Source organism: Rhamphochromis longiceps, linkage group LG10, assembly GCF_057381845.1.
Source record: "Rhamphochromis longiceps isolate RC_006_pf linkage group LG10, R_longiceps_female_GT1.1, whole genome shotgun sequence".
NCBI lineage: Eukaryota > Metazoa > Chordata > Actinopteri > Cichliformes > Cichlidae > Rhamphochromis > Rhamphochromis longiceps.
In genome coordinates, this window is record NC_140566.1 from 26,610,379 (window position 1) to 26,634,304 (window position 23,926).

General features: G+C 42.0%; 1 protein-coding gene across 7 annotated transcripts in view; it reads right to left on the reverse strand.

Moving 5' to 3' along the window:
- The window catches only part of larp1 (La ribonucleoprotein 1, translational regulator), a 53,159-nt gene that overhangs the window by 1,123 nt on the left and 28,110 nt on the right, over positions 1 to 23,926 (reverse strand). Inside the window, exons 3-20 of one of the 7 annotated variants that reach the window (XM_085421136.1) lie at positions 22,423 to 22,488; positions 17,828 to 17,899; positions 14,866 to 15,016; positions 12,695 to 12,829; positions 11,984 to 12,136; positions 9,328 to 9,490; positions 7,716 to 7,860; positions 7,043 to 7,223; positions 6,695 to 6,861; positions 6,262 to 6,342; positions 5,737 to 6,063; positions 4,683 to 4,806; positions 2,073 to 2,278; positions 1,868 to 1,974; positions 1,518 to 1,675; positions 1,247 to 1,391; positions 933 to 1,042; positions 695 to 822 (exon numbers count right to left, since the gene is read on the reverse strand). In XM_085421136.1, the coding sequence (XP_085277262.1) occupies positions 695 to 822; positions 933 to 1,042; positions 1,247 to 1,391; positions 1,518 to 1,675; positions 1,868 to 1,974; positions 2,073 to 2,278; positions 4,683 to 4,806; positions 5,737 to 6,063; positions 6,262 to 6,342; positions 6,695 to 6,861; positions 7,043 to 7,223; positions 7,716 to 7,860; positions 9,328 to 9,490; positions 11,984 to 12,136; positions 12,695 to 12,829; positions 14,866 to 15,016; positions 17,828 to 17,899; positions 22,423 to 22,488 (2,619 nt within the window). Of the gene's footprint in view, positions 1 to 694; positions 823 to 932; positions 1,043 to 1,246; positions 1,392 to 1,517; positions 1,676 to 1,867; positions 1,975 to 2,072; positions 2,279 to 4,682; positions 4,807 to 5,736; positions 6,064 to 6,261; positions 6,367 to 6,679; positions 6,862 to 7,042; positions 7,224 to 7,715; positions 7,861 to 9,327; positions 9,491 to 11,983; positions 12,137 to 12,694; positions 12,830 to 14,865; positions 15,017 to 17,827; positions 17,900 to 22,422; positions 22,489 to 23,926 lie in introns of all 7 variants that reach the window. The other 6 variants (XM_085421135.1, XM_085421132.1, XM_085421134.1 and 3 more) reach the window with 6 other exon arrangements.

Sequence of the window (23,926 nt, forward strand, 5' to 3'; positions counted from 1 at the left end):
CTAAGGCAACAACATGCTGCGCTTCAAAAAACCCTTTAAGCTCTTATTGATACAAACAGGAGAAAACTTGAAGCACGTAAACTCCTGATAAAACAGATAAAACCTAGTGAATCAGCACCAAGGACAGTATCTGTTTCCGTGGGACGCCTCAGTCAGTGAGATCATGATAACAGTATAAGGAAACATGCAAACAGCTTCTGCTGCTCAGGCTCAACTCCATTTACACATTTCACTTGCATCCATTTGGTCCGACTTTCTGTTTTCCTCCCTGTCAGTAGACGCATTGTGAGACCATCATCCTAAATCGAAATGTTGTTTGTTTGGAAGACACCCAACTTTGAAACTGTCCACAGTGTGACATAGGACCACACATCTTTCATGCTCATCTTCTTTCACCTGTCAGAAGTCACATCATCTTCCTGAAGTTAGTTCGTGAACCAATTTTAGGCTCATCTTAGCATTTAAATATCAGATTATATCCTTTATTATCACAGAGAGCTTAAATCCGATATGACACTTCATGTGTGACCTCAAATCTTTTCAGGATAATTTCTTATGAACTTTTGTATCTCAGTTAATCTTTCTTACCTAAGAACTGATCATCGATACTGGAAGTAAGATCATGTCTCTTCAGCCCTATTATACACCTTACAGCCTGCTTATACCTACAAACTTCAAAGAATATTTAACTTACGTCGATTCTGAAATCTTCGAGGCGTTTAAACTTGCTCAGGCACTCCTGCAGCTTGGGTTCAATCTCCAAGTTCTTGGCTTTGGAGTATTTAAGGAAGGCCCAGAACTTCTCAAGTCCATACAGCTGCCCTGTGGTCAGAAAACAAATGTTGTTAAACGTGACTGTACAGAAGACAAGAGCTTGTTCATATAAAAATCTCTGCTGAGGTGCCTCTGAGAGTGTTTTAAGGTTTCCTCACCAGCTTCGTAGTCTTTCATGGTCTCCTCCTGGAAGTCCTTAAAGATGTCTGGTCTGAACTTCTTCTCTAGACCGTAGCTGTAGTACCTGAACAAGCACTCTAAACCGTACCTGCAACACATAAGCGTCGAGAGAGGAAACAAGAGAAATTAGATCACACCGAGCTTTGGAAATAACAAAAGCTAGATTCAGACAGCTGCACAGAGCCCGTTTCCACTGTGCTGCCAAAGCTTTACATCTGCTCTTCTCCTCATCACGTAAATCCAACTGTCCAATAGTAATGTCACTGCTACATACACAGGTTGCAGATCTTACCTATATCCTTCTTTTCCATCCTCGACTACCAGCTGTCTGAATTCCTCGTACATTTTCCTGTTGAAGTGGTCCCGCAGGAAAAATGACCAGAATCGGAAGAGCGTGTTCATCTCCTGCGACTGGCCGATTCCCAGCCGTTTCCGCTCTGTGATGGAGAAAAAGTGGTCAAATACATGAAGATAAAGGACACAGTTTCAATTAACTTGTAATAATTAATGCTAAACAGTCTCTGATCAGAACTTAAGGGATGTTTAAAAACGAGGAAATGCACCGTTTAGGCAACGCCGGCGGTACTTGTGGTAAACGTGTTGCGTGAAGCCGTTCTCCTTGAGCAGCTCGTGCGATGGGTGCTGGAACTTGGGGAGGGACTGGGGAGTGCAGCCGATGTTACCCAGGGCGGGGGTGCCCTCCGATGGGCTTGCATTAGAGCTGATAGAGAGAAAGGTGGAGGATTAGGTGGAGATCTACTAAAGTAAGTCCACCTTCAGTAAACCTTTAGTCTTGTGATCATTTTACTTAAAGGACAGTACACAATATGAATATCTTCTATGCTTTTCCTTTTATGTTCTGGTATTATCAAAGCTGACTGCAGAGCGTGTAACAGAGAGCAGAGGGTCTCACCTGACGGAGGCGGTACGGGACCGATGCTCTCTGGAGTCCATCACCCAACCGACGTGGAACTCCAGGGGCGGGTTGGAGCTGTGCCGGGTCTTCCTCTTCCTAGGCGTCTAAAAGGGCGCGGGGAAAAATCAACACGTTTAGTCGCTGAGCTTTTCATGCTGAACCCAACAGGTTTTGCCACTAAAACACAATTCCAACGTCTCACCTTGGCATCGACGGGCCGACTTTCCTTCACAACTGGGTAGAAGCGAGGCGTCATGGTCGGGTCCTTCCGGTGAGGCGTGCGAGGCGTGCGGGGCGTCCGGGCACTGCGGTAGTTGGGCGAGTCAGGCACGGTAGTTGGCAGCGAGCGAGCTATTGAGGAGGGCTCGGGGGCACCGAAGAGTTTGTTTGCCAAAGCGTCTGTGGGGACTGTGGACGAAGATAGATTTGTTGTAGAAAAGAACCGAAAAACTTCACACGCAAAGTCCCGACACACACTTAAACACTTTAAGAGACATCTAATGTCACAACATCTTTGATCTTATAGCTTCATTTATTTCACAGTGTGATGATAATGGACTACAGTAAAGCCACAGCTGTTACCACAGAACCAACATGGATTCAGAACTTCTTAATGTCTCTTTAATGCGAGTGATGTTGAACAAAAATGACTCAATGAAAATAGTGAGTGTTATTAAAGCCGTTTACAGCACATTTAAAGACTGCAGATTTTAACTGGAGACCAGTAACAGTTCCTACAGAGTACCACCAAGTTGCTGGAAATTGGGTCGTCTCTGTCTTGCAAGTCATAAAGCGAGACCGCATTTCTGTCATTTTAGACCGACCTCTGGACAAAACACTCAATGGTTTTCCACAGTAACGTGTGGAGCGCTGGTGCTTTAACAGAGCATGTTTAATGGCGAGTCGATCACAATAAAACTAATTTTAAAATTAGAGAAAGATCAGAAGAATATGACATTATTTAGAGCAGCATGCTGCCTCTCTTCTACCCAATCCTTTGTCATTCCATCAAAATTTTCCTCTCAGGAAATTGTTCCAAAGGGAGTTCAAAGATTCCTTCAGACCATTGTTCACATAGGACTATGTCGACATGTTGGCATATTTATTAGCACTGTTGAATGTATCTGCTGTAAAATAAAAATGCGATTTCTATGAATCACTGCTCTGTTTTTGCTGACGCCCATCCTCTTGATTCATTTCCAGTCTGTTTCGGTCTCGCGTCAAATCTTTCTTTACACAAGCAGCAATACAAAAATCCCCCCAACAACTATGAGATTTATTTTATATTTTTAAGCTCTTCTAGTTGTGTTGCCATTCTTCATCTGGGTTCTGCTAGGTTGCCTGGTTTTTAAAAATGGGTTCATCTTCTTAGACTTGACTCCCATCTAGGAATTTTTCCAAGATGGGGGTCCTACACGGGGGGGGGGGGGGGGGGGGGGGGGGGGGGGGGGGAAGAAAAAAAAGGTCTGGACAAGCCGAGAACTGCCCGACTGTTCTTTCAGTGAAACAGAGCCCAGTTTGCAGCTCTCTCTGTATCTCTTATGGGTGATTTAGACGTTCGTGGTGAACTTTTGTAGAGCCGTGGGTCGTAGCATCACCTCCAGCATTTATGACCGTCTCTTAGGGCTGTGCGATATGACCAAAATCTCATATCCCGATATAAGAATTTTATCGTCCGATAACGATATAAATCACAAAAATGTAACATTGTCTGTAAATTCTGTGAATCTCGGGCAGCTCTACTTGCGTGAAGTGTTTCCAGCTGCGTGTCATGTACCTGGAGTCGAGTGTTTTAACCGATGCATGAAACTACACATTTTTAGACATAAGCTGTAACGGCCGCTGTTTTCTTTGTGAGTATTTATCACACGGCGTGCTGCGGGGAAAAGCCTGTTCTAACGTTTGAGTCTAAGGTTTATTTTTTAGCACCTGGCGGCTCTTTTTTTGGTTCTCATCCGTAAATAATCTGCTCTTTCACGTGATTCAGTTTATTTTGAAAAGTCTCAACAGGATCCTGAGCTTTATTGTGAAAGGTTTATGTGGAACATAAACAAGCGGACACGCAATGATGTTACAGTCATTGTTGCTAACGACAACACATAAAAACAGGCGCTTGTCCGTCCATAGTGTGGTTAAATATAAGAGAAAGAGAGAACTTTAAGAAATTAATATAGCCACTACAGTGACCATCAAAACGATGAAAAAATATTGCCGTAAAAAGTTTATTTTGCGACACCACGAAACGAGCGATAGCGTAAAATGAAACGATAGACGTTTTTATATCGTCATCCGATATATATCGTTATATCGAACAGCCCTACCGTCTCTGGTACATTTTGTGTTAATGATCTTGTGGTCACGAGTGTGGGAGTGTGTGGTCATGTGGTGCCAGCCACTTGACTCTTTGTTGTGGACAATTTGTTTTGTGGGGGTTTTCACCCCAAAAAGGCATTTATTATTATTTCCACTTCTTTGTACACCCCTTCGTGTTCATTTCAATAGTTTTGGCAATCTCCATCTGGGAATTTACTAACATTTGTGAGTCCTTATATTGATGCTATGATTGTACTAAGACAATGATTATTATTTTCAATGATAAATTCAAAAACTGCATTGAAAAGGTAGCCAGAAACGCAAAGGAGAATTCAACAGCAGTGAACAGGCCTGTCATGGTGTTTTCCTTCTAGAGAGGTCTCTAGAGTTTGTGACATGTATACAGCATAGATTTCCCTCAGAATCCTCAGATTTGGGTGTGATAATTATTTAAAAACACAAAAGCGTTGTATATTTGGCTGTGTTTTTGAGTCCTTACTCTGCTGGGGTCGTGGGGGGCCTGGTGGGACTTCCTGGTTGGGGTCGACAGGCGGCTCAGGGGTCAAGCAGTCAAACTGTTCACGGCTGATCAGGTGGACCTTCTTGAAGTTCTCCACCTCTTGCTGTAAAAATGAGAAAAATCACATGTTAATGCACGAGGCGTGACAAAATGTCTCTTTCTGGGAACCGTGATACGAAAACGTCACAAATTAATTAAAATATAAAAGTTTAAAGCCAACTTCAATCGTCCAGAAAAAAAGCACATAAAGTCATTTTCATATTATTTCCCTGTAAACTCCAAAACACCACAGGAAATGTCTCTTACATTCTGGACAAAACCGATTATTAACAGACCTTATCTTCAGCAGTCTGGAGAGCGAGATACAGCTGCAAAAAATAGCTGCTAGAAACACTCTCTTCGCCCTCATATCTGACATCTGACTGCTCTGACACGAGCGCAGCAGCCAGCAGGTTCACATCAACACAAGTACCCTGAAGTTTCTGCACATGAATACATCCGTAAAGCATGTTTTCTTGTTCCTTCTACAACAAAGCTAGTTTAAAAACGCCACCAAAACCAAACAGCGACAAATCATCCTCCCTGCCAAGATCATCAAGCGCGACTCACACTGGCTCTATCCCTCCGAGCATCCTCAGATCTCTGACCTTCCATCTTTAGCTCCCCTGCAGCCCATCAGCTCGAGCCCTCAGGCCGAGGCCTTGCGTGTGGGGTTTATTTATAAACAGCAACACTCTGTTCCACACGACACAGGATTTGTGCCGGCGAGTACGTGAAGGTCGCCACAAAGAGTTCAACAATGCAACAATGGGCGGCCACAACAACAAAAAACACAAAAACAACAAAAAACTCTGTTGGGTGTTTTGTTTCCATATCCAGAAACAGCTGAAGGATCTACTCATCACCAGGCTTCAGGTGGAAACGTGTCTGACATGGCAGCGACACAACCTGGACGCTGTCCGACTTCTACATCAGGACGTCGTCGTCTCATAACCCACCAGATTAAGTGCAGAATCAAGCAGAACATCCTCACCTTGATGGTGGCGTATTCGGGCTCGTACGTATCGTCCCACAGGTCCTGCTCGTAGTAGAAGAGCCCGTCGTTGATCACCTTGGCCAGCTCGCTGGTCAACTTGGCGCGCGATGTGTGGTGGCCCGTGCGGTCGCCTCCCGGGTGCTTCCTCAGGTAAGGCGGCGTCTGCGTCACGATCAGGATCTTGTTGACGTCGTGGTCGTCGATCTCACCGTCCGTTTCCTCGTCGGACCAGTCGGTGAAGGTGTTGCGGCGTCCGTCCATCTGCTCCATCTCCTCGTCGAACATGAAGTCGAGCTCCTCGGGTTCGTCCTGCTCGGCTCCGTCCTGAGTGACAAAACAAAGCACAAAAATATTCAAACGTTAGCTGATTATGTAAGTTAACTGAAAAACTGATAAAGATTAAAAAAGGTGCAGATTTAAAAATCACAGAGTTGCAGAAAGATGAAGCTACAGTCTCAATCTCAACAAGACTCTAAATAAAATAGCACAAACACATTATATAACACACATTTCCTTCCTCACCTTATTTCCTGAGGTAGCAGCGGAGGGTGAGGAGCCGGGCTGGGGCACCGGGGAGCGAATCGACTCATCCTTTTCCTTCTGCTGCTGATAGTGTAATGAGGAGGACTTCATCAGTCAACCGATCAAACAAGGGGAAATAAAGGAAGGAGGTGGTGGAGGAGGGTACGGAAAGCGAGGTTTGATTAAAGAATGATGTGAAAAGACTAAAACAAAAGGAAAGTGATGCAATGGGGTCATGCAAAAATATATGCTGCAGTTAAAAGAATAAAATAAACTGCAGTGCCTGCTGCTGTGAAGCAAAAGTGATATGATAGTCATTATATTAGAGGTTCATTTTGTCTAACAACCACACATGATCACTTCCTTCTTAAAACGTTTTTAATTCAACATCTCGTTTGTGTTTTGCTCTGAATTTCACCTTTTCTGAGCTGACCTTGGGTCTGGCCGGGGAAGGTCTGGGTCTCTTCTTAACCTCGATCCAGGACTCTGAGTCCAGGTCAGGGAGACTAGCTGAGAGGCCCTTGGGCATGGTCTTGAGGTTGGAGACATCTGGTTCAGTCTTGGTCTGTTGTTGCATTGGTGTGGAGGCCCTGGGCAGACCTGCAGCAGAGAGAAGATTACAGTCAACATTAACTTTGATCACCAGGCAAGGATTACTTATCTTAAAATTCTCACTTTCTTCATGTAAATGAGGGAAATGCTCATTTCACGTGATGCAGAATTGAGGGTCAGTTAAATGCTAAACATTACAAAATGTGCAGCTTCAGGTCAGAGTGCTCACCTCTGGGCTCCTCAGCCATTTGTCTTGGAACAAACTCGGGGCAGTTGATGAGCTGGGAGAAGTCCGTATGCGTGTGCGGCATGTTTGGCATGTTCAGGCCCGGCAGCGGCCACTTCTCCGGGTCCACCTTCCGACGGATCTTCATGTCGATAATTTCCACTTCCTTACTGTCCTTTAACGCCTGACGGGACAGATGAGGGACCGGTTAGCCCAGGTGATTAGTAGAAATTTGCGACCATTCATGTATTGACAAGAAACGGGAAAACTACCCAGACTGACTCTGTCCAAAGGTGAAAATATCCCAGTAGCAAATCTAAAGGTCACTAATTAGAGCTGCATCATTTTTTAATGTATTTATTCATTTTTTGAAGTTGTACAAAAACCCAAAAATGACCTGCCAAATATTTGTTGTTTGGTACCCTCGAGCTACTTCTGGACAGAAAATTGTTTCACATAATGAACTACAGAAGCTTCTAGAAAACACAGTCCCCAAAGGTTTTTTCCTTTAGTGCATTTTAACTTGAACGCTGCCTCACATTATTTTTTATGCAATTTAATTGCTTGTTTTTCTGTCCTACAGCCGCTTTCAGACCAGTTCTGACTGCGTTTAACATGAATTTTTAAATGTCTTCACTGACTGACATCATTCAACCAGTCAAAGAAACGCGCTTACATCCAGAATGATGTTGACGTCGGTAGTGAGGGCCTGAACTCTGTGAAAACTGGCGATGAGTCCGATGGGCAGGAAACCCTCCTGATCCATCTTCCTCCGCAAGAAAAAGTCTCTCTCCAGGTTGTCTAGGCTGAAGTAGTACTCACTGGAAGGGAAAAAAAAAAAACACAGGGAGAAAAGTGGTCAGCAGATGCTGGTATTTCATGCCTAGTCTTTGACATCAGAGGGAAGTAAAGTGAGAAAAGGAAAAAAAAAATCACAGGGAAAGACTGAATGAAAACTTATTTTTGTTACGACTGGTTATGTAACATTGTCTAGATGTCAACAGTCATCACATATCTTCCAAACTAAAAACAGAGGATTTAACAAGGTTTCAGAGCCTGAGTAAGTTGGCCAAAAATGTATTGTTTCGACACACACAGCATCTCCAGCAGCAGGTGCTTTACTGGACTATGTCAGGTATAATCTGAACAGCTTCAGTAATGTTGAAAAGAGATACTTTATTCTTATAAGTGAAGTAAACGTAACCACTTATCGACAACAAGACTGTTAAGCATGCAGACCGGGGGCCAAATGTGGCTTTCCGAAAGAGTCCAAAATCAACTAAATGTGTGACTTTCCAAAGAGTGAAAATGACTCCAATTTCATCAGTGAAATGCACTGCTAGTCCTGCTGTGGGGATAACAGTCTTACAACACAGGAGTGTAAACGTATGAAAACTTTGAAGGATTTCTAGACATCAGTTGAGATCTGAACCTCGTAAGATCAAACTGGGCCCTAAGGTGCTGATCAACTTCAATCAGTTTAACAGCTCTGGTTTAAAGCAGTTGACTGTAATGGGAACAAAGATGTGATGAAACCAGTTTCTTTTTGATCCATCATAGTTTGATTCATTGTGTGTGTCCGTGTCACACAGATAATTTGCCTAAAACAAAATCCAGAATATGACACGATGAGGTGGAACAATAGCCGTTTAAATCTGGTGCCAGACAAATGAGGTCACACTACTCAGAATCTGGAGAGTGAGATGCAACTGCAAAGTGCTGAAAGATGAACGCAAATGATCAAAGCTGATGTTGCAGAACCAGAAATACTGGGGGGGGGGGGGTGTGTGTGTGTTTCTCCATGTTTCCTTATCAAGCAAATCACAGTGCAACTCGGCCCCCAACCAGATTCAAGTGTAGAGGCTCAAGCTGCTAGTGTCAAGCACCGATGATGTTTAGCTCCATCTCCAGCGCCACACCACAAATGTCTAATAACAGTTTGTACCAGTAGAACCCATTTAACTGACATTATTTGCAGCAATTCCCCAAATTAAGCAGCTCTAATCTTAGGAGGAAGAAAAGCCAAGCCATGACGTCAAGATGTGACATCATGCAACCTTAAGGTCTGCCATCTTTGCAAAAGCCAATCACTTCATCTCATTATGCTTCAATGCTGAGATCAGAGTTGTGAAAAGTTCTCTCCACCGTCATTTAGTCAGAGAAGAGACATGAAGAGCTCATCACTTCTGCAGCACATCTGCACATAATGTCTGAACGCAACCCAATAAATACGAGTTTACCCCCCCCCCGACATCGACCTATTCCTGTGACAGAAAAGCTAAACTCACATTTGCCGCTTGATGTAGTCCTTCAGCAGATCCTGATCGACAGAGTAAAGGTCATTGCTGCTCATGTTGTCGTAATAGTAGGTCACAGAGTTGCTGAACTTCTGTCCGTAGGGTCCGTCTTTTACGTCGTAGGACTTGTAGCTGTAGTGATAGTCGTAGTGGCCTTGAAGGGAGAGGAGCAGTCGGTTAGACAGAAAGCGTGCAGCACGGCGTGCATACATTACTCGTGTGAAAGACTGTGCACGGGAACAGCAGATGCTCTCTGCGTTGTGAACCTTCTCAGCTATCAGTGCTCACATCGTTTTTACCCTTTACTATTCATTTCTTGCAAAACCAGCCAATCAAAAGATTAAAATTCTTCCACTTGCTATTAGTAGGCAGCAAAATTGATTGGGAGGTGCATCTTTGTTCTCAGATCGATGCTATCTGATGGCTCTCACATTGAAGACATGAGAGAAGACTCTTATACTGACACTCACCCCCAAAGCATTAATTCTTATTCAAGTACTGTTAATTTTGTTGTGTTTCACCATTTCTATTAAAAATCCCCTAAGAATAGTTTTTAAATGTTCCATTTATTGCATCTCTTTCGTACCATATTGTCACTTACACTGCTAGTTATAGTTAGGAGTGAGAATTATCGAAGGTTACACAAGAATGAAAACAGCAGACTGACAATCAGTAAGTAGGAGCAGATTAATGAGAATAAGTCTCAAGTTTAACTGCTGTTTAACTCAAAAGCTATTCAAGGCACAGCCAAGAAAAAAAAAATGTGTTAAGATGTAAATTATAAAGAACGCAGAAGTGAAGGAGCAGTGAGCCTCTTAAAATACAATTACACTGTGTGTATGTGTATTGGCATATGTAGGAGGGCACCCACTTGAGGGCTGAGTAAATACACAAAGACAAAGTTCATGTGCTGAGCATTAACTGAAAGTCTCTTCAGCGCTGCTCAAAGTCAACAACCTCAAAAAAAGTTGGAAAAAAGGGAGAAAAGTGGAAATAAAATTGCTTCACTCACATTTTTGGGCACCGTTATAAAGTTTATGAGTAGCCGGTGCTTCTGGGAAGGAGGGTTTAGGATAAAAGGAGGAAAATGAGTACATGAAGAGAGAGGTGGGGGGGTTGGAATAAGGAAAAATGTATGTATGAAGAGAGTGAAAACAACAGGGAAGTGGGAGGGAGACTCTGGCCAAAACCAACAAGCCTTCAGGGAAACCAGTTTCTCCTGCTGGAGCCAAGGCCAGTCCTCATTCCAACACTCTCTGGTTGTTATTGCACTTTTTTGTTTTTACTCTAGCCTTGGTGGGGGCCAGATCAGGGTCATCAAACACTCGGATTCAGAGCCGTGGCAGCCAAAGCAACCAAAACTAGATAAGACACTGTCTACCTGTACCAACTTAATTCATCCAATTCACCAGCTTAAATCCTTGAAACATTGATAAAGAGAAAGTTGCTGTACTCCATGATTGCAGATGAACAGAAGACTGGACTGGAAGTAAAACCCTCAAACTATACTATTAAGACAAATTCACTTAAGTTCATGGGGAGTCTTTCCACAAAAGCTGTGTGGGTAATGGGTTTGTCAAAGCACTCAAAACACTGACATCACCAACCAAACGGTACAAAATTAAAAACTGCGATGTCTCCTGTGAAAGTAATTTTGAAAGGATTTAGCCCAGGCAGCTTTACTTTCAGTGCTGAGATCAGAGTTGTGAAAGTTCTCTCCACAGATGTTTAGTCAGAGAAGAGACATGAAGAGCTCATCACTTCTGCAGCACATCTCTTATAGTGATACCAAGCGCTCTGCCATATCACAGCGTCTGCAATAATAGCTGTAAATTCTTAAGTGATATAAAAATGTTATATAGCGATACCCCACGTTTACGTCCCCTGGTGTGCACAATGGCACGTCCAGGACCGAGGAACACTCGTGTGCCTCCAATGATGATTCAGTATCTAAAAAGAGGCCTACTTCAACAATCTCCACACACAATACTCTGCATAAATATGCATGAAAACAGTTCCTGCCAACAGTGAAAAATAAACCTGTTTCACCACTTGGGGCTAAAAAATACACAGCAGAGTACAGCCAGTGCAGCTCAAATGTAAACACATTCAAACAAGCGTTGCTAGCTGCGGTCCATATGACAGGAAGAACAAATGGTGGATGGAAGTTTCTGCTGCTGCTGGTTAAAAAGCTCCAACCAGGATATGCCATCCAAGGAAGAAACGCTTTATTATGTGACAATACTGTGCAGCTCGTTTTCTCCAGCATTAAGAAATCATGTTATACTTTTTCTTAGAATTTCCAGAGAAAACACTACAAGGCTACTTTTGTGCTGAGATGTGACTTCTGCTGTGTCACTGCTATTGCACTATTATCTGGCTACCACCTTGCTTCAGTGCATTCAGACCTCAAATTAGGAAACGTGTGTAAGTATCCTGCATGATGCTGATTTGTCAGTGCAGTCTGGTCAGCCTTTTAACTTAAAAGGAAAAAAAAAAAAAAAAAAACTTACTGTGGTTAAAAAAAACAAAACAAAAGCGATGTTCATATTATATTACTTATAAACATTTTGAGGACACCTGCCTAGCAGTGAAAAAAAAGTGTTCTTTTGATATTTTTGAGTCATCTAAAACGAGTAAGATGTACCTCTCCCGGCACCTCTGCCTCGTCCCCGACCTCTTCCTCTTCCACGTCCTCGACCTCTGAATCCTCCGCGGAATGGCGCCCCCTCACTCTTCACGCTGGAAACCTCATCGTGGTCGTCACGCCACTCGCGCTCATACTTTTGGCTATGCCAATCTGCAGGGAAGCCAACCATATTCCTGTCAGCAAACACTAAACCAGACTGGATAAGTAGGTCTGAACAAATATCCAATGAGGCTAACTAATTCTTTCTTACTAGTTTTCTAAATTGTGATAAAACACATTTGAATACGATACAGCGTCTTCCTAACAGCGAGTAGATTTCATTTCCTGAACACAAGTGGAGTAATACGTGAAGTGCACAGCTGAATAGTGAAGCTATCAAAGCAGAAGTATAAAATTAGCAGTCGAGCATGCACACGCACACACACACACACACGCGCGCACACGCACACACACACACACACACACACACACACACACCTCTCCACATCCTGCTGCTGAGTCATGTGCACTTTCTTAACCAGCTAAATGTAATAATAAGCTCTGTATTATCAACATCTAAAGACACGGCATCAAAGCCACTTCCAGTAGTCGCATATTCAGATGTGCTATCATGTGCAAGCACCAGAGATGACCGCCATGTGGAGCCAACTTCCTACTACCTCTCACCCAAAATAAACCTGTTACCACGTGAAGACGTCACAGACTAACCTCTGAGGTCGTTCCTGGCGTTGGGAGGCAGGCGCGGGTTTTCATTCTGTCTGCTGTTGTTCCTAGAGGCCGAGCGCTCCCTGGGCCCCTCTGACTTCACCTCGATCATCAGAGGAACCCACTTCTGCTTGTTTCCTGTTTTCAAATGACATGTAGAGGAAACACCGTTAAAAGGAAGAACAAATCCACGGACTGTTTCAGATGATGTTATTTTATTTAGTCATTCTTACATCTACCAAATGAATATCTTAATCACCACCATGCTTTTTGTGTTTAGAAACAGTATATCTGTAAGCTAGATGATTGGCTGATTCTAATAGCCTTTAGATATGTGCATGTGATAAACATACAACTTTTATTCTGAAAAACTGATAATCGCTTCCAGGACTTTCATAGATGTAAAATGTATCCTGCAGTACCCTGGCTGTCCAGCAGGGTGCCTCACAGAGCTGCCATCTGAAAGGACTGCTGGTTGTCAGGGTGCTGTGTGGACATGTGGTTAAGTTTGTGATAGACAGCATGTGCAATAAAGAAGGGAAGTGACTGTCCCTGCAAATGTAAGAGATGTGGTCATCAACCCTCTTGTTCTTAAAATACTTGGTTGCTTGTACTTGACAGCAGTTCTTTGTTTACTTATGCATCTCGCTTAAAAAGGTAGCTTGTAAATTTACTTATATTCCACATTTTGTGGCAATTGCAGCCTTCCGTGCAAGCCCAGACCCGTCATTTCCCTTCTCCCTCCCTCCTGCTTGTGGTATCTGAAAACCTTACCCATGTGTCCACGTCACACCGTGACAATCAGCTGTCCTTTTAAACTGCAGCTCTGCAAGGCAGCCTGCTGGACAACTAGAGCCAATTAAACTCTACTTAAAACAGAGCGTGTTTTACTCAGAGTCCTGGTGATTTACCTGTGGCTGAAAGCCAAAACCTTTTTGATGGGCACGAAAAACATGATTCATTTGCTTCAATACTGTGATCAGAGTTGTTCAAGTTCTCTTCATTTTAACATTTTAGTCAGAGAAGAGACATGAAACTCATCACCTCCACAGCACATATACAAAAACCGACAAATGCATCTCCAGGAACAAGAAGTTTTACTATTATAAACCCAACTGCTTTAAAATTGATACGAGTACATAAAAATGTGCACTGTATGCACTGATCTTAAATACTGCAATTCAGTGTATAAATAACTTCATTGTTTAAGTCTCTTCATCAATACAACAACTGGCCTGAATTGTTAGGAAAAGAAAACGAACGGGCAGGTCGGTGCTAAAATTCGTGCCAGACCATTTGTATGCCGGTATGTTTTTTGAGGGGTGATGAAAACATGAGAGCCAGGAAACGCCCCCCTCCTCCACACACACAGAGCAAATTCAGCCATGCACACTGAGGGCCAGCTATGCTGTGAAGGTCAGAAAGCACTCGCTGGCTGCCTGGCTGGCACGGTTTAAACCTTTAACTGCTGCCAAAACTGCTAAACTATAACCAGCCACCACAAACTTCTCCTAAATGATCAGTTATGGGCACGAATTTAAAAGGCAACCTGTATTTGACTTCGAGTGATACAACCTTGTACTGTAACTGACTCTGCTTATTTAGATTTGCTCCCACACTACTAACGTGGTTATTACAATTAAAACACGCTTTGTTTAAGCAGCCATGAAAGACCCAACTTATCTTGCACTCACTTTACCCTTTACACGTGGAGTGAACGCATCTGAAACACTGATAAACATAGGCAAAAGTGGCCTTTTGTTCTCTGATATTACACGGGGAGTACGGCGTATTTGCAAAGGCACAAGTGGAGAGCACAAAATCATCTACCACATAATGTGTACCCCTGTACCGGTTTACTGATCCTTTGACTGGCCATTTAAGAGCAAAAACAACAACAAAAAACAGCAGCACAATCCTAACATCTTAGTTCACAGTTCTGGAGTCATTACTGCCATTTTTAGAGCTGCTTAACTGAAATCCTTTCATTTGTATTTCATCAACCTTACCACCAACTTTAGCACCAGATACTAATGAAGCCAATTATTTAAAAGCGAGAACCCCAAAAGCTCAGAGTGGACTTTTTCCTTCAAACGTTTTAATGTCAAAACCAGATTCTTTAGCAAGCACTATAATTACAGACAAATGATTAAATCAGTTTGATCATTGGTCACCTTTTTTCTTCGGTCCGTTCTTCTGGGAGTCGTCGTCACCGTTCTTTTCCTCTCCCGAGTCGTCTGACTTGGCCTTCACGTTCTCCTTGCTCTCTTCATTGCTCTCCCTTTTCTCCTTTGACTCCTTTTTAACCATCGTCTTTTTGGTGCCCTAAGTAGACGGGAAACACATTCAAACCGCTATTTAGAGGAGGCGAAGAAAAGTCCATGAAAGGAGACGGAGACAATTTCATGTAAGACTTGAATTATATGGAACTTGCCACAATGAATTCTTAATACACTTGCTTAAGAAATTACACTGGCAAAGATTCTGTATAATGTTAGACATTTTTACCATTTGATTTCAGTAAAATTAAAGCATTATTTAAAAACCCTTTAACAGTTGGCACTTTGACGGGACAGGTTAGCTTTCAGTAACCAAGGGCTCATTTTCACTGAACCAACATCACTTTTATAATCTTGACCTAGAGTTGAGCAACTCAGTATGTTTACATACGCACACACACAGCCAGCAGTCTTTTTTAGTATTTTAAATCAATTTTTTTTTTTAGTTTTTAAAAATAAAGTTTGCAATAAATCGAATGCAAACAGGAAAAAGAAGCTCCTAAACCAGCAGTCTAGTGTGTAAAATCAAGAGGCTTTGGATTAATAAATATGGTGGACTGATGTTTAATGAAGGCTAAAACTGCAAATACCCACCAGGTCATAAAGGTGATTGGGACAAAGGTAACTTTGCATGTGGTTTGGGGTTTACGTGACCTTTTTTTGGGACTGCAGCAGAGTAACACACTGCTCCTACTGCCCTACACCCCAGCATAACCTGGCACAGTAACGGACACTGGGTAGTTCACCATATATAAAGTGGCTCTGCTGGTTATCTTTGCTCCCAGAGCTGATATAGTAGTTTATTCAAATCGGCCACTCCTCTGTGTTATGACAGCTCAGCAATCAGCAACATGCATATCTGCAAACTATGGCACTCCTGAGGTCTTTGCACAAGAGTCACGTAAATTTGTGTGAAGTTGGGTAAATAAAAGCAAGTTCATTTCCATGAACACGCACAGCCATGCACACCCTTTATTAAGTTTAATATGATCATACAAACTCAATTCAAAGACCAGACCAACCCAAACAGACTTGGTATTTCTGAACAACAGTAAGAAACAAAGCAGTCTGTAAAAAAGTCAACATTAAAAAAGTGCAAAGTATGAAATTATACTACAAAATAAAAGCATTTTTAAATTAAATTACACCAAAAGCTGAAGGAACCCATTTCAAATCTTGCTACTGAAAGCATTTGTATTACACATAATTTTATTTGTTTGTAGCTTTAAGAGAGACAATTTGTAATCTGTCTTTTTAACTTTGTACCTCCAACAGAAAATTAAGAATCTTGCAAGGCTCGAACGTTCCACTTTGCTGAAAATAATTACTTCAGGTGAACATAAACCAGATTACTCATAATTCTTGATACGATTTCAGACAGTGACTGCACATCTGACCTTACACACCAGCTAAAGTAATTCCTTTCAAATATATAACTGTGTATTATGCAAAGCTGACACGTGCTGGGCCTAAACATTACATACTGTGAAGTTTATTTTTGAGACTTGCCCTACAATGATTCAGTCAGCTAATATATTATTAACCCTTTTAACCAATGTGAAATTCTTCCAAAGAAATCACTGAGCTATAAAGACAAAAAAAAGTTAAACCAACTCCAAACGAATGTTAACGTTTTATCTCAGATGGCATCCATCCCTATATTATACAATATAGAGAACACAAATAGCACAAAGCAAAGAAGTCTGGCTTTATTGGGTTATCTCTGTTATCCTCTTTTGCCAACTCTTTCTTTAGGCCAAGCTTAGAATGAACAAATCTTTTAAATCTAATTTGGAATAAAATGGGATAAATGAGAAGGAAAGAAAAAGAACAAAATCCTAACAGCACAACAGGTTTTCCAAATTCAGTAGTGCAGAGTTTTGTAGCAATACTGAGTCTGAAAATCACTTTCTGTTCTAGCACATGTAGTACTGTTTTATTCAACAGTCCAAATTCTTGTCTACATTCATCTACTATGCTGTGCCCTTGATGGCAATCTACGATGCTCATTTCTGCTTTTTGGCTCCACTGCAGCAATTTTTTTTATTTAAGCGCCCATCTCCTTAACACCCTCTCCCTCTGACCCCACTTCCGATTGACTGCCCCTCACCAGGCTTCCGAAAAGAGAGCACAAAACTTGTAGGCTCCGCCTCCTCTGACATCGCTCATAATAGATTAGAAAACCCTTTGACATCAGCTGCTTAGAGCAGCCTGGAGCTTGAACATCTGACTCACAGATTACATTTACAAATATGCTGACCTCATTATGTGAGCTCCACCATCATATGTGACAGAAACAAAGGAACAACACAACAGGCCCCCCTCAAAAACTGCATAATGAATCAAAAACATGGCACCGGTGACCATTACATGACTCAGCAGATGATGATGATGATGCAAAATGACACTGACAGGGAAGAATCATAAAAAAATAAAAATAAGTCATTAACTTACTGCTCACTGAGTAATGACTGTTGTTAATGGGAAGAAAATACTGAGATTTCCTCTGAGTTTAAACGGACAGAAGTTGACAGTTTGTCTCATAACAAAGGCTCTCCTAAGGTTACCATGGGATACGGCCACTTAAAGGCACAAGGCTTACCCAGTGTCTTAAAAGAAATGTTCAAAAACTTCTTTCACATACAGAAAAATTACAAATAAAAGTCACAGCACAAATGTCTTTAGTCAATGGTGAGTTATCTGGATCTTTTTGTTTAACTCTAAAAAGGGTAAAGCGATACTTCTGTGAGTGTAATGCTAAGTTTTACATATTTCACTTGTTTTTGGTCTAAAAATCAGATACAGTTATTGAAAGTGAACAGGTAGGCAGGCAGCAGGGTTCATGGGTTGAACTTACAGTGAATTTCCATGAGTCTCTGACCTGCCTGACAGTCGGCGGGCAGGACACGGTCCGTGTCACTGCCTCGATCTGAACAGAGGGAGGGAAGAGCAGTTTAGAGAAGACAATGAGGTGGGACCATGATGCACAGACAGACAAACACACAGACCCACACGTACGGTATGTAAAGATGTTTAAAAAAAACAAAAAGCTCTAATGCTAAGCAGTTAAAATGGATCAAAGCTTTCTAGCACCCGACCAATTAATCAGTGTACTTCGCAGCCCTATAGTTAGAATCTGGTAGTTTTCGGATATAGTGCAGATCAGACCTACTGGGCTTTTATAGCCTGCGCTCCTCTGCTCCAACAACATCATGCTTTTTATTGGTGTTGTCAAAAACAATGAAAATGCCAAGTCAATGTTGCACAAGCTGTGGATAATAAGAAGCATCTGCTGCAACTATTAGTCGGCCGAGCTCCCTCTGGGCCTTCCACACTACAGCCAAGCTCATCTCAGTGGAGACAAAGCTAATGTGTGTCATAACATCAAGAGGTTTATTGCTGTGAAATCTGTGCGGCTTGGACGAGGAGTGAGGATACTTTCAGCGATGACAGAATGGTGTGAGATAAACCATTAAAGGATCAGGTGTGAGCGGTTCAGTGAGTTTTCTTAATCAATAACACTGCTGTCGGCATTTTCAGCCGCACAAAGCTAAGATCACAAGGATGCTGAGTCATTCTTCCTGCGCTACAGGAAGGCACTGATGACGCGTCTGTTTCAGCCACTTTCATAATGAGACATTTCTAATCCCGAGCATAGGAACAGTTAACCAAAAACCCAGCCCAGAAAGCAGCACCGCCCTGCTATTTATGGTGGGTGAATGAAAGAAAGAAAATTACAGGCAAGACACTGATGAGATGATAAAAAAAATGGGGTGAAAAATGAAAATACAATCAGGTATAGATGACATGACACCAGAAGCCACTGTGGACTAAACAGTCACATGCATGTATATGGCTTTTCTCCCCAGACTGCAGGGGAAGAGGGGGCTTTCTTCTGCCTGCATGACTCAGACAACCTACAGTTATATATGTGGCAGTAGCTACTTAGGCTGCTGCTCTCTAAGAGGTGTGGAGTGGTTCTGACTGTAATGGCACAAAAGGGCTGATAACATGACACACTGAATTTTATACCATTATTTTTTCCAAGTTTTTAAATATAAAAACATTAAATTGTAATAAATTAAGATGGATTAGAGAGATTTTTGCACTTCAGTGTTCATCATCATAATTATTCCCCACTAGGCAAGTGGGCCAGTGGATCCAATTTTTACTACAAGCCAATTTAATTATTTTATGTACCAATATCTTCAATATAGCAACACAGCATAATTTGTTGATAGTGGAGTACATGCATGCTCCTACAAAGAGCTGGAGTGGCTGCGGTCAGCCTGAAGCAAAAAAATCTGAAAGGTTAAAAATCTAGCACCTTCTTAATAAGATAAGATAACCTTTATCAGTCCCACACGTGGGAAATTTGCTTTGTCACAGCAGGAAGTGGACAGTGCAAAAGTTATGTAGCAAAATTAGAATATAATAAGAATAAATACAGTACACAACTGTAAAGAATAGAATAAAATAAAATACTATATACAGTAGAATAAAATATGTTGGTTGTGTTAAACAAACTGGTGGTGGATGGGAACAACTGAGGAAACGGCTTTTCTTCACATGTAAACTGAGGGGCCAGTTCAGCAAGTTTGCGTCACAGGTCAACCAATAAGTCGCAACGCCATAAGTGACCCAAACAGGATCAGCTGCCTAATCAACGTGACTAGTATACGCACGACAACAGTCGCCCCAAAGCATTTTATACTGTAAGGTAAGCATGAGCCAGCAAAATCCCAACAATCACATGACTTCCAATGAGCAAGCATTGGGACGGAAAAAGGGCCTTTTAAACAGGAAGAAGCCTCCAGCAGAACCAGCATCAGTGAGGAGGCCGTCATCTGCAGCAAGCAGTTGGGGGTGAGGGGAGGAAGACAACCTTTTTATTTGATGATTATTCTAAACATTTGTCCCAAAACAGAGGTGTGTACACGCTTTTCAGTTTTTCACTGATTTAAAAAAAAGAAGAAAAAAAGTGCAACCTAGCTTGATTAGTATTACAAAACAGTTGCTAAACTTGGATCCAATTTATTCATCTAATTAATCTTACAACAAAAAAGTAGCACAAACCCTTTTATTACTTATTCAAATCTACTTTCAGTGTCTGGACTTTACACTTTGTTAAAAAAAGTTGTAATTGTTTTGTCTAAATGTGTTATTGCACCGCACGTTTCTTTGAATCTCTGCGGGCTGCCCAAACAAGTGTGAAGTACTTTCTGCTTGCACTGCTGTGCTGTAGTTCATGTTGCATCGTGGAAGACAATTTTAAAACTTAAAAAAAGCAGATTAACTTTATGCTTTATGCTTATGGAAAATTAAAGTACACTATGCAAATTCCCCACCATCTCTTAAATATCGGAGTCCCCAGCATGAATAATCCGTGGAATTGAGTGACTGATTTACACCTTTGAATGTTGCATGATGGATGGCGAACTTCAGCCCCCCCCTAAGAATAGCACCACCACAGATCCAGGGGTGGCTTCTTCGAGGGGGGATCCCTAAAAGGACATCCTTTCCCAGACCTTGGCCTACCTCCAGACTCCACCCTTCCCACCGGTCCTGCAGGTTATTCCTGGTGCTGATGATATGACCCACATTTTCGTGCTCGAGGACACGCTCTCTCCTTCATGTTCCCTCAGACCTGCCTGCCTAAAATAGAGGAGGTTACCGGGGGTTGCTTGCCCAGTGACATACTGTCATCCAGAGACCAGAAATAGAAAACAGTTCTGGGGGGGGGGGTGACTGACTGCTGGTGCTACTGTAAGTGGACACAAATTAGACACATCCCACAGCTGACCTGCAGCTCTAAGGGACAAGTGCAGTTTAGAGGGGAGGGGCTTAGAGTGTCATGGACCTCTGGGTAAAGCTTATATGCAGGCGCATTTCAGGGTGAGATAATCACTAGCACAGTGGTTCTTAACGTTGTTGGAGGTACCGAACCCCACCAGTTTCATATGCGCATTCACTGAACCCCTCTTTAGTGAAAAATAAAATATGATTTTTTTTTCAAATTCAAGACATAGATATGGTTTTTTACTGGTGCACAAAATGAGCCATGCATGTCATGGCGGAGGCTCTGCCGAACCCCTGAGACCGACTCACCGAACCCCTAGGGTTCGATCGAACCCAGGTTAAGAACCACTGCACAAGCAGAATAGAGACTTTTTTTAATGTACATTAATGCAATTTTAACAGACTCCCACCTCCTTAGTTCTTTTGTTATATGACAGGAGACAGCGCAGGCCCAACAAACCTGTAAACATCCCTCAAATTTGAAGGTTTAACACTAAGGTGCTACTGCAGGATCAATGACTCATTTGGATGTTTTTTAAGGCACTTAAGTAACCAAATAGGCAGCTTGAAGACTCAGAACAGCTTACTCCTAGAAATAGCTAACATTTTAATCACAATAAAACATGCAAAGTCATTTTAAACTCACTGAGTTTATAATGACTCAGGCCTTAGATACCGTCACAATTTTCTCTTTTTGAAAGAAAAAAGAAACTAATCCTTAAGAGTAAAAAAAAAAAAAAAAAAAAAAAATTTGGCAGCTGCTCGTTTTGTGGTCAGCCATCTTTGCTTTGTCTCCACAGATGGAGACATGGTGGCAAATCTTGGCTAACCCACACCTTAAAAGAAACAATCAATCCTGGGGACACAAAGTCAGGGCCAGCAGAAGCAGACTGCTCTGTCTGGATGTGCTGTTTAGCTGGCGTGTAATTACAGCCACTAAAATACCCATTGAAGAAAGCTGCAAACACCCACTACAGCAAAGTGTAGCAGGCTCGGCTCCTCATTTTGCTTGGTGAATATTTTTAACTTAAAAGTTACTGAAATCTGCTTCCAACTCTAAACTGTTGCAACGCTTGTGTTCCCTCAAGTCTTCACCTTCTTCCCATTACTATAAAAGGATTTCCTCCAGACCCCGTAACACCACAGCTCGCTTATAAAGGCTCCAGTTCGTACATTCGTCCCAGAGCAGTCTCTACATGGTCTACCTCAGATTTTGTGACCCTTTACCCTGCAGACATTTTCTGCAATTTTGGTCCATATTTTTCAAAGACACAACTCCTGAACACAAATTTTCAAAAACCTTTCTGCTAATGCTTTTCTCTACAAGACAGATGTGCTCTGTAGCAATGGGTTGAAAGAACCAATTCTAAAAAGAAAAAGTTCTGTAACCAGAATGAAATGACATATCATATCCGTCTACAGCTGAAACCTAATGCACCAGCTGAGAGCAAAAGAAAAAAAAATTATGCAAATCAGATACGTCTCATAGCAGACAAAACCTGTTGCGCACGTATGGATGTCGCTGCTTCTACTCAAACATCAAACAATGTAGTCAGCTGAAACAGAGCTTAATCTCTCCAGTGTATCTTCTACATATACCAGGCTACAAAAATACAACACGCAGTAATAACAATAACAACAACAACCACCTACCTGCATGTCTTTAGTTGCAATCTCCCCTGGAGTTGGCCAGCTGTTCGTATCTCCGAAGTCTCCAACCTGAGGACAAAAAACAAAGAAATTACGAAGAAATTCAAGAGGGGGGAAAAAAAAACAAAAACCATCCGATTGCTGCTTTTCTGTTTAAAAATGTCAATTTCTTCAAGAAATAGAGAAAAAGGAAAAAAGATAAACACCTCTCAGGTTAAAATGCAGTCTAAAAGCTGATCATGTCTGAACAGGCAGTACCGCTGTAGTCCTTACACCTTAAGCTCAAGTATAATCTGGTTAAAAACACTTTACATGAGTGTTTTTACAGCTTTTTACTGTTTATCTTCAGCAATGTGCTGCCGGCTAATTGCCAGTTTCTGTCTTTTGTTCCTGGGACTGGGTAGTTAACTCCAAACCAGCCATAAAAAGTTTATGGCCAAGGTGTGGCTACAAACAACCAACTGTAGAGTACTACAGTGTCAGACAAAAGGGGTGGGAAATTCTGAATGAAAGGCTTCATCTCGCATGCAATTGGTTCACTGCGAGCACATCTGCATTCCAGCATGTGAGAGGAGGTGACTGCACATTTCTCGAGGCATTAAAGAAATACCTGCGCTTGAGCTGTCACATGGGGGGGGGGGGGGGGGACAACAACTTTCCTTCAGCTCATGTCATAAAATAAAGGTTGTCATTTCACTTTACATTCAGCAAATATTTCATTAGATACATTTTTCTAACACCAGGTAGGACCGCCCCTTTTCCCATCAGAACTGTGAAATCCTTCACAGCATAGATTTATTAAGTTTATGGAAACATTTCTTGGGTGATTATAGTGCATATTGACAAAATATCATCATAAGGTTGCTGCAGATTTGTCAGCTGCACATCAAATTTGCACTATTGGGTTGAGATCTGGGCACTGTGGAGGCTGTGAGCTCATAATCATGTTCAAGAAACCAGTTTAGAGAAGACTTGAGCTTTGTGGCATGAAGACTGATCGTGATGGAATAGCTTTACTCGAGCAGGCTGCAGTGTTTAGTTTCAACTAGGCATCATTTTAAAGGGGACCGAAGTGTGCCAAGAAATTACTCCACACACTTTACACCAGCAGCAGCACCTGAGACAATTGGATCCACACTTTAATGCCATGAATGCCAGTTTCTGATCCTACCATCCAAATGTCACAGCAGAAACAGACTCAGAACACAGATTTTGTTGATTCAATCTTCTAATTTCCAGTTTTGCTGAGCCTGTGTGAACTCTAGCCTCGTTTTGGTCTTCTTGCCAGGCAGGAGTGGCACCCAGTCTAGTCCCCTGCTACTGTTGACATTTTGACACCAAAGCAGAAAGCCTGATACTACAACAGAAATAAAAAGCCACTTCACCTACATTTTAATAAATCACTTTTGTTTTTAAATGCAGCACAACAAAAATCTGTTATCTGGTGAAAGTTATATAAAATATTGATTTCTTGGCTGGGAATTATTAAACAATGACAGACAAAAAT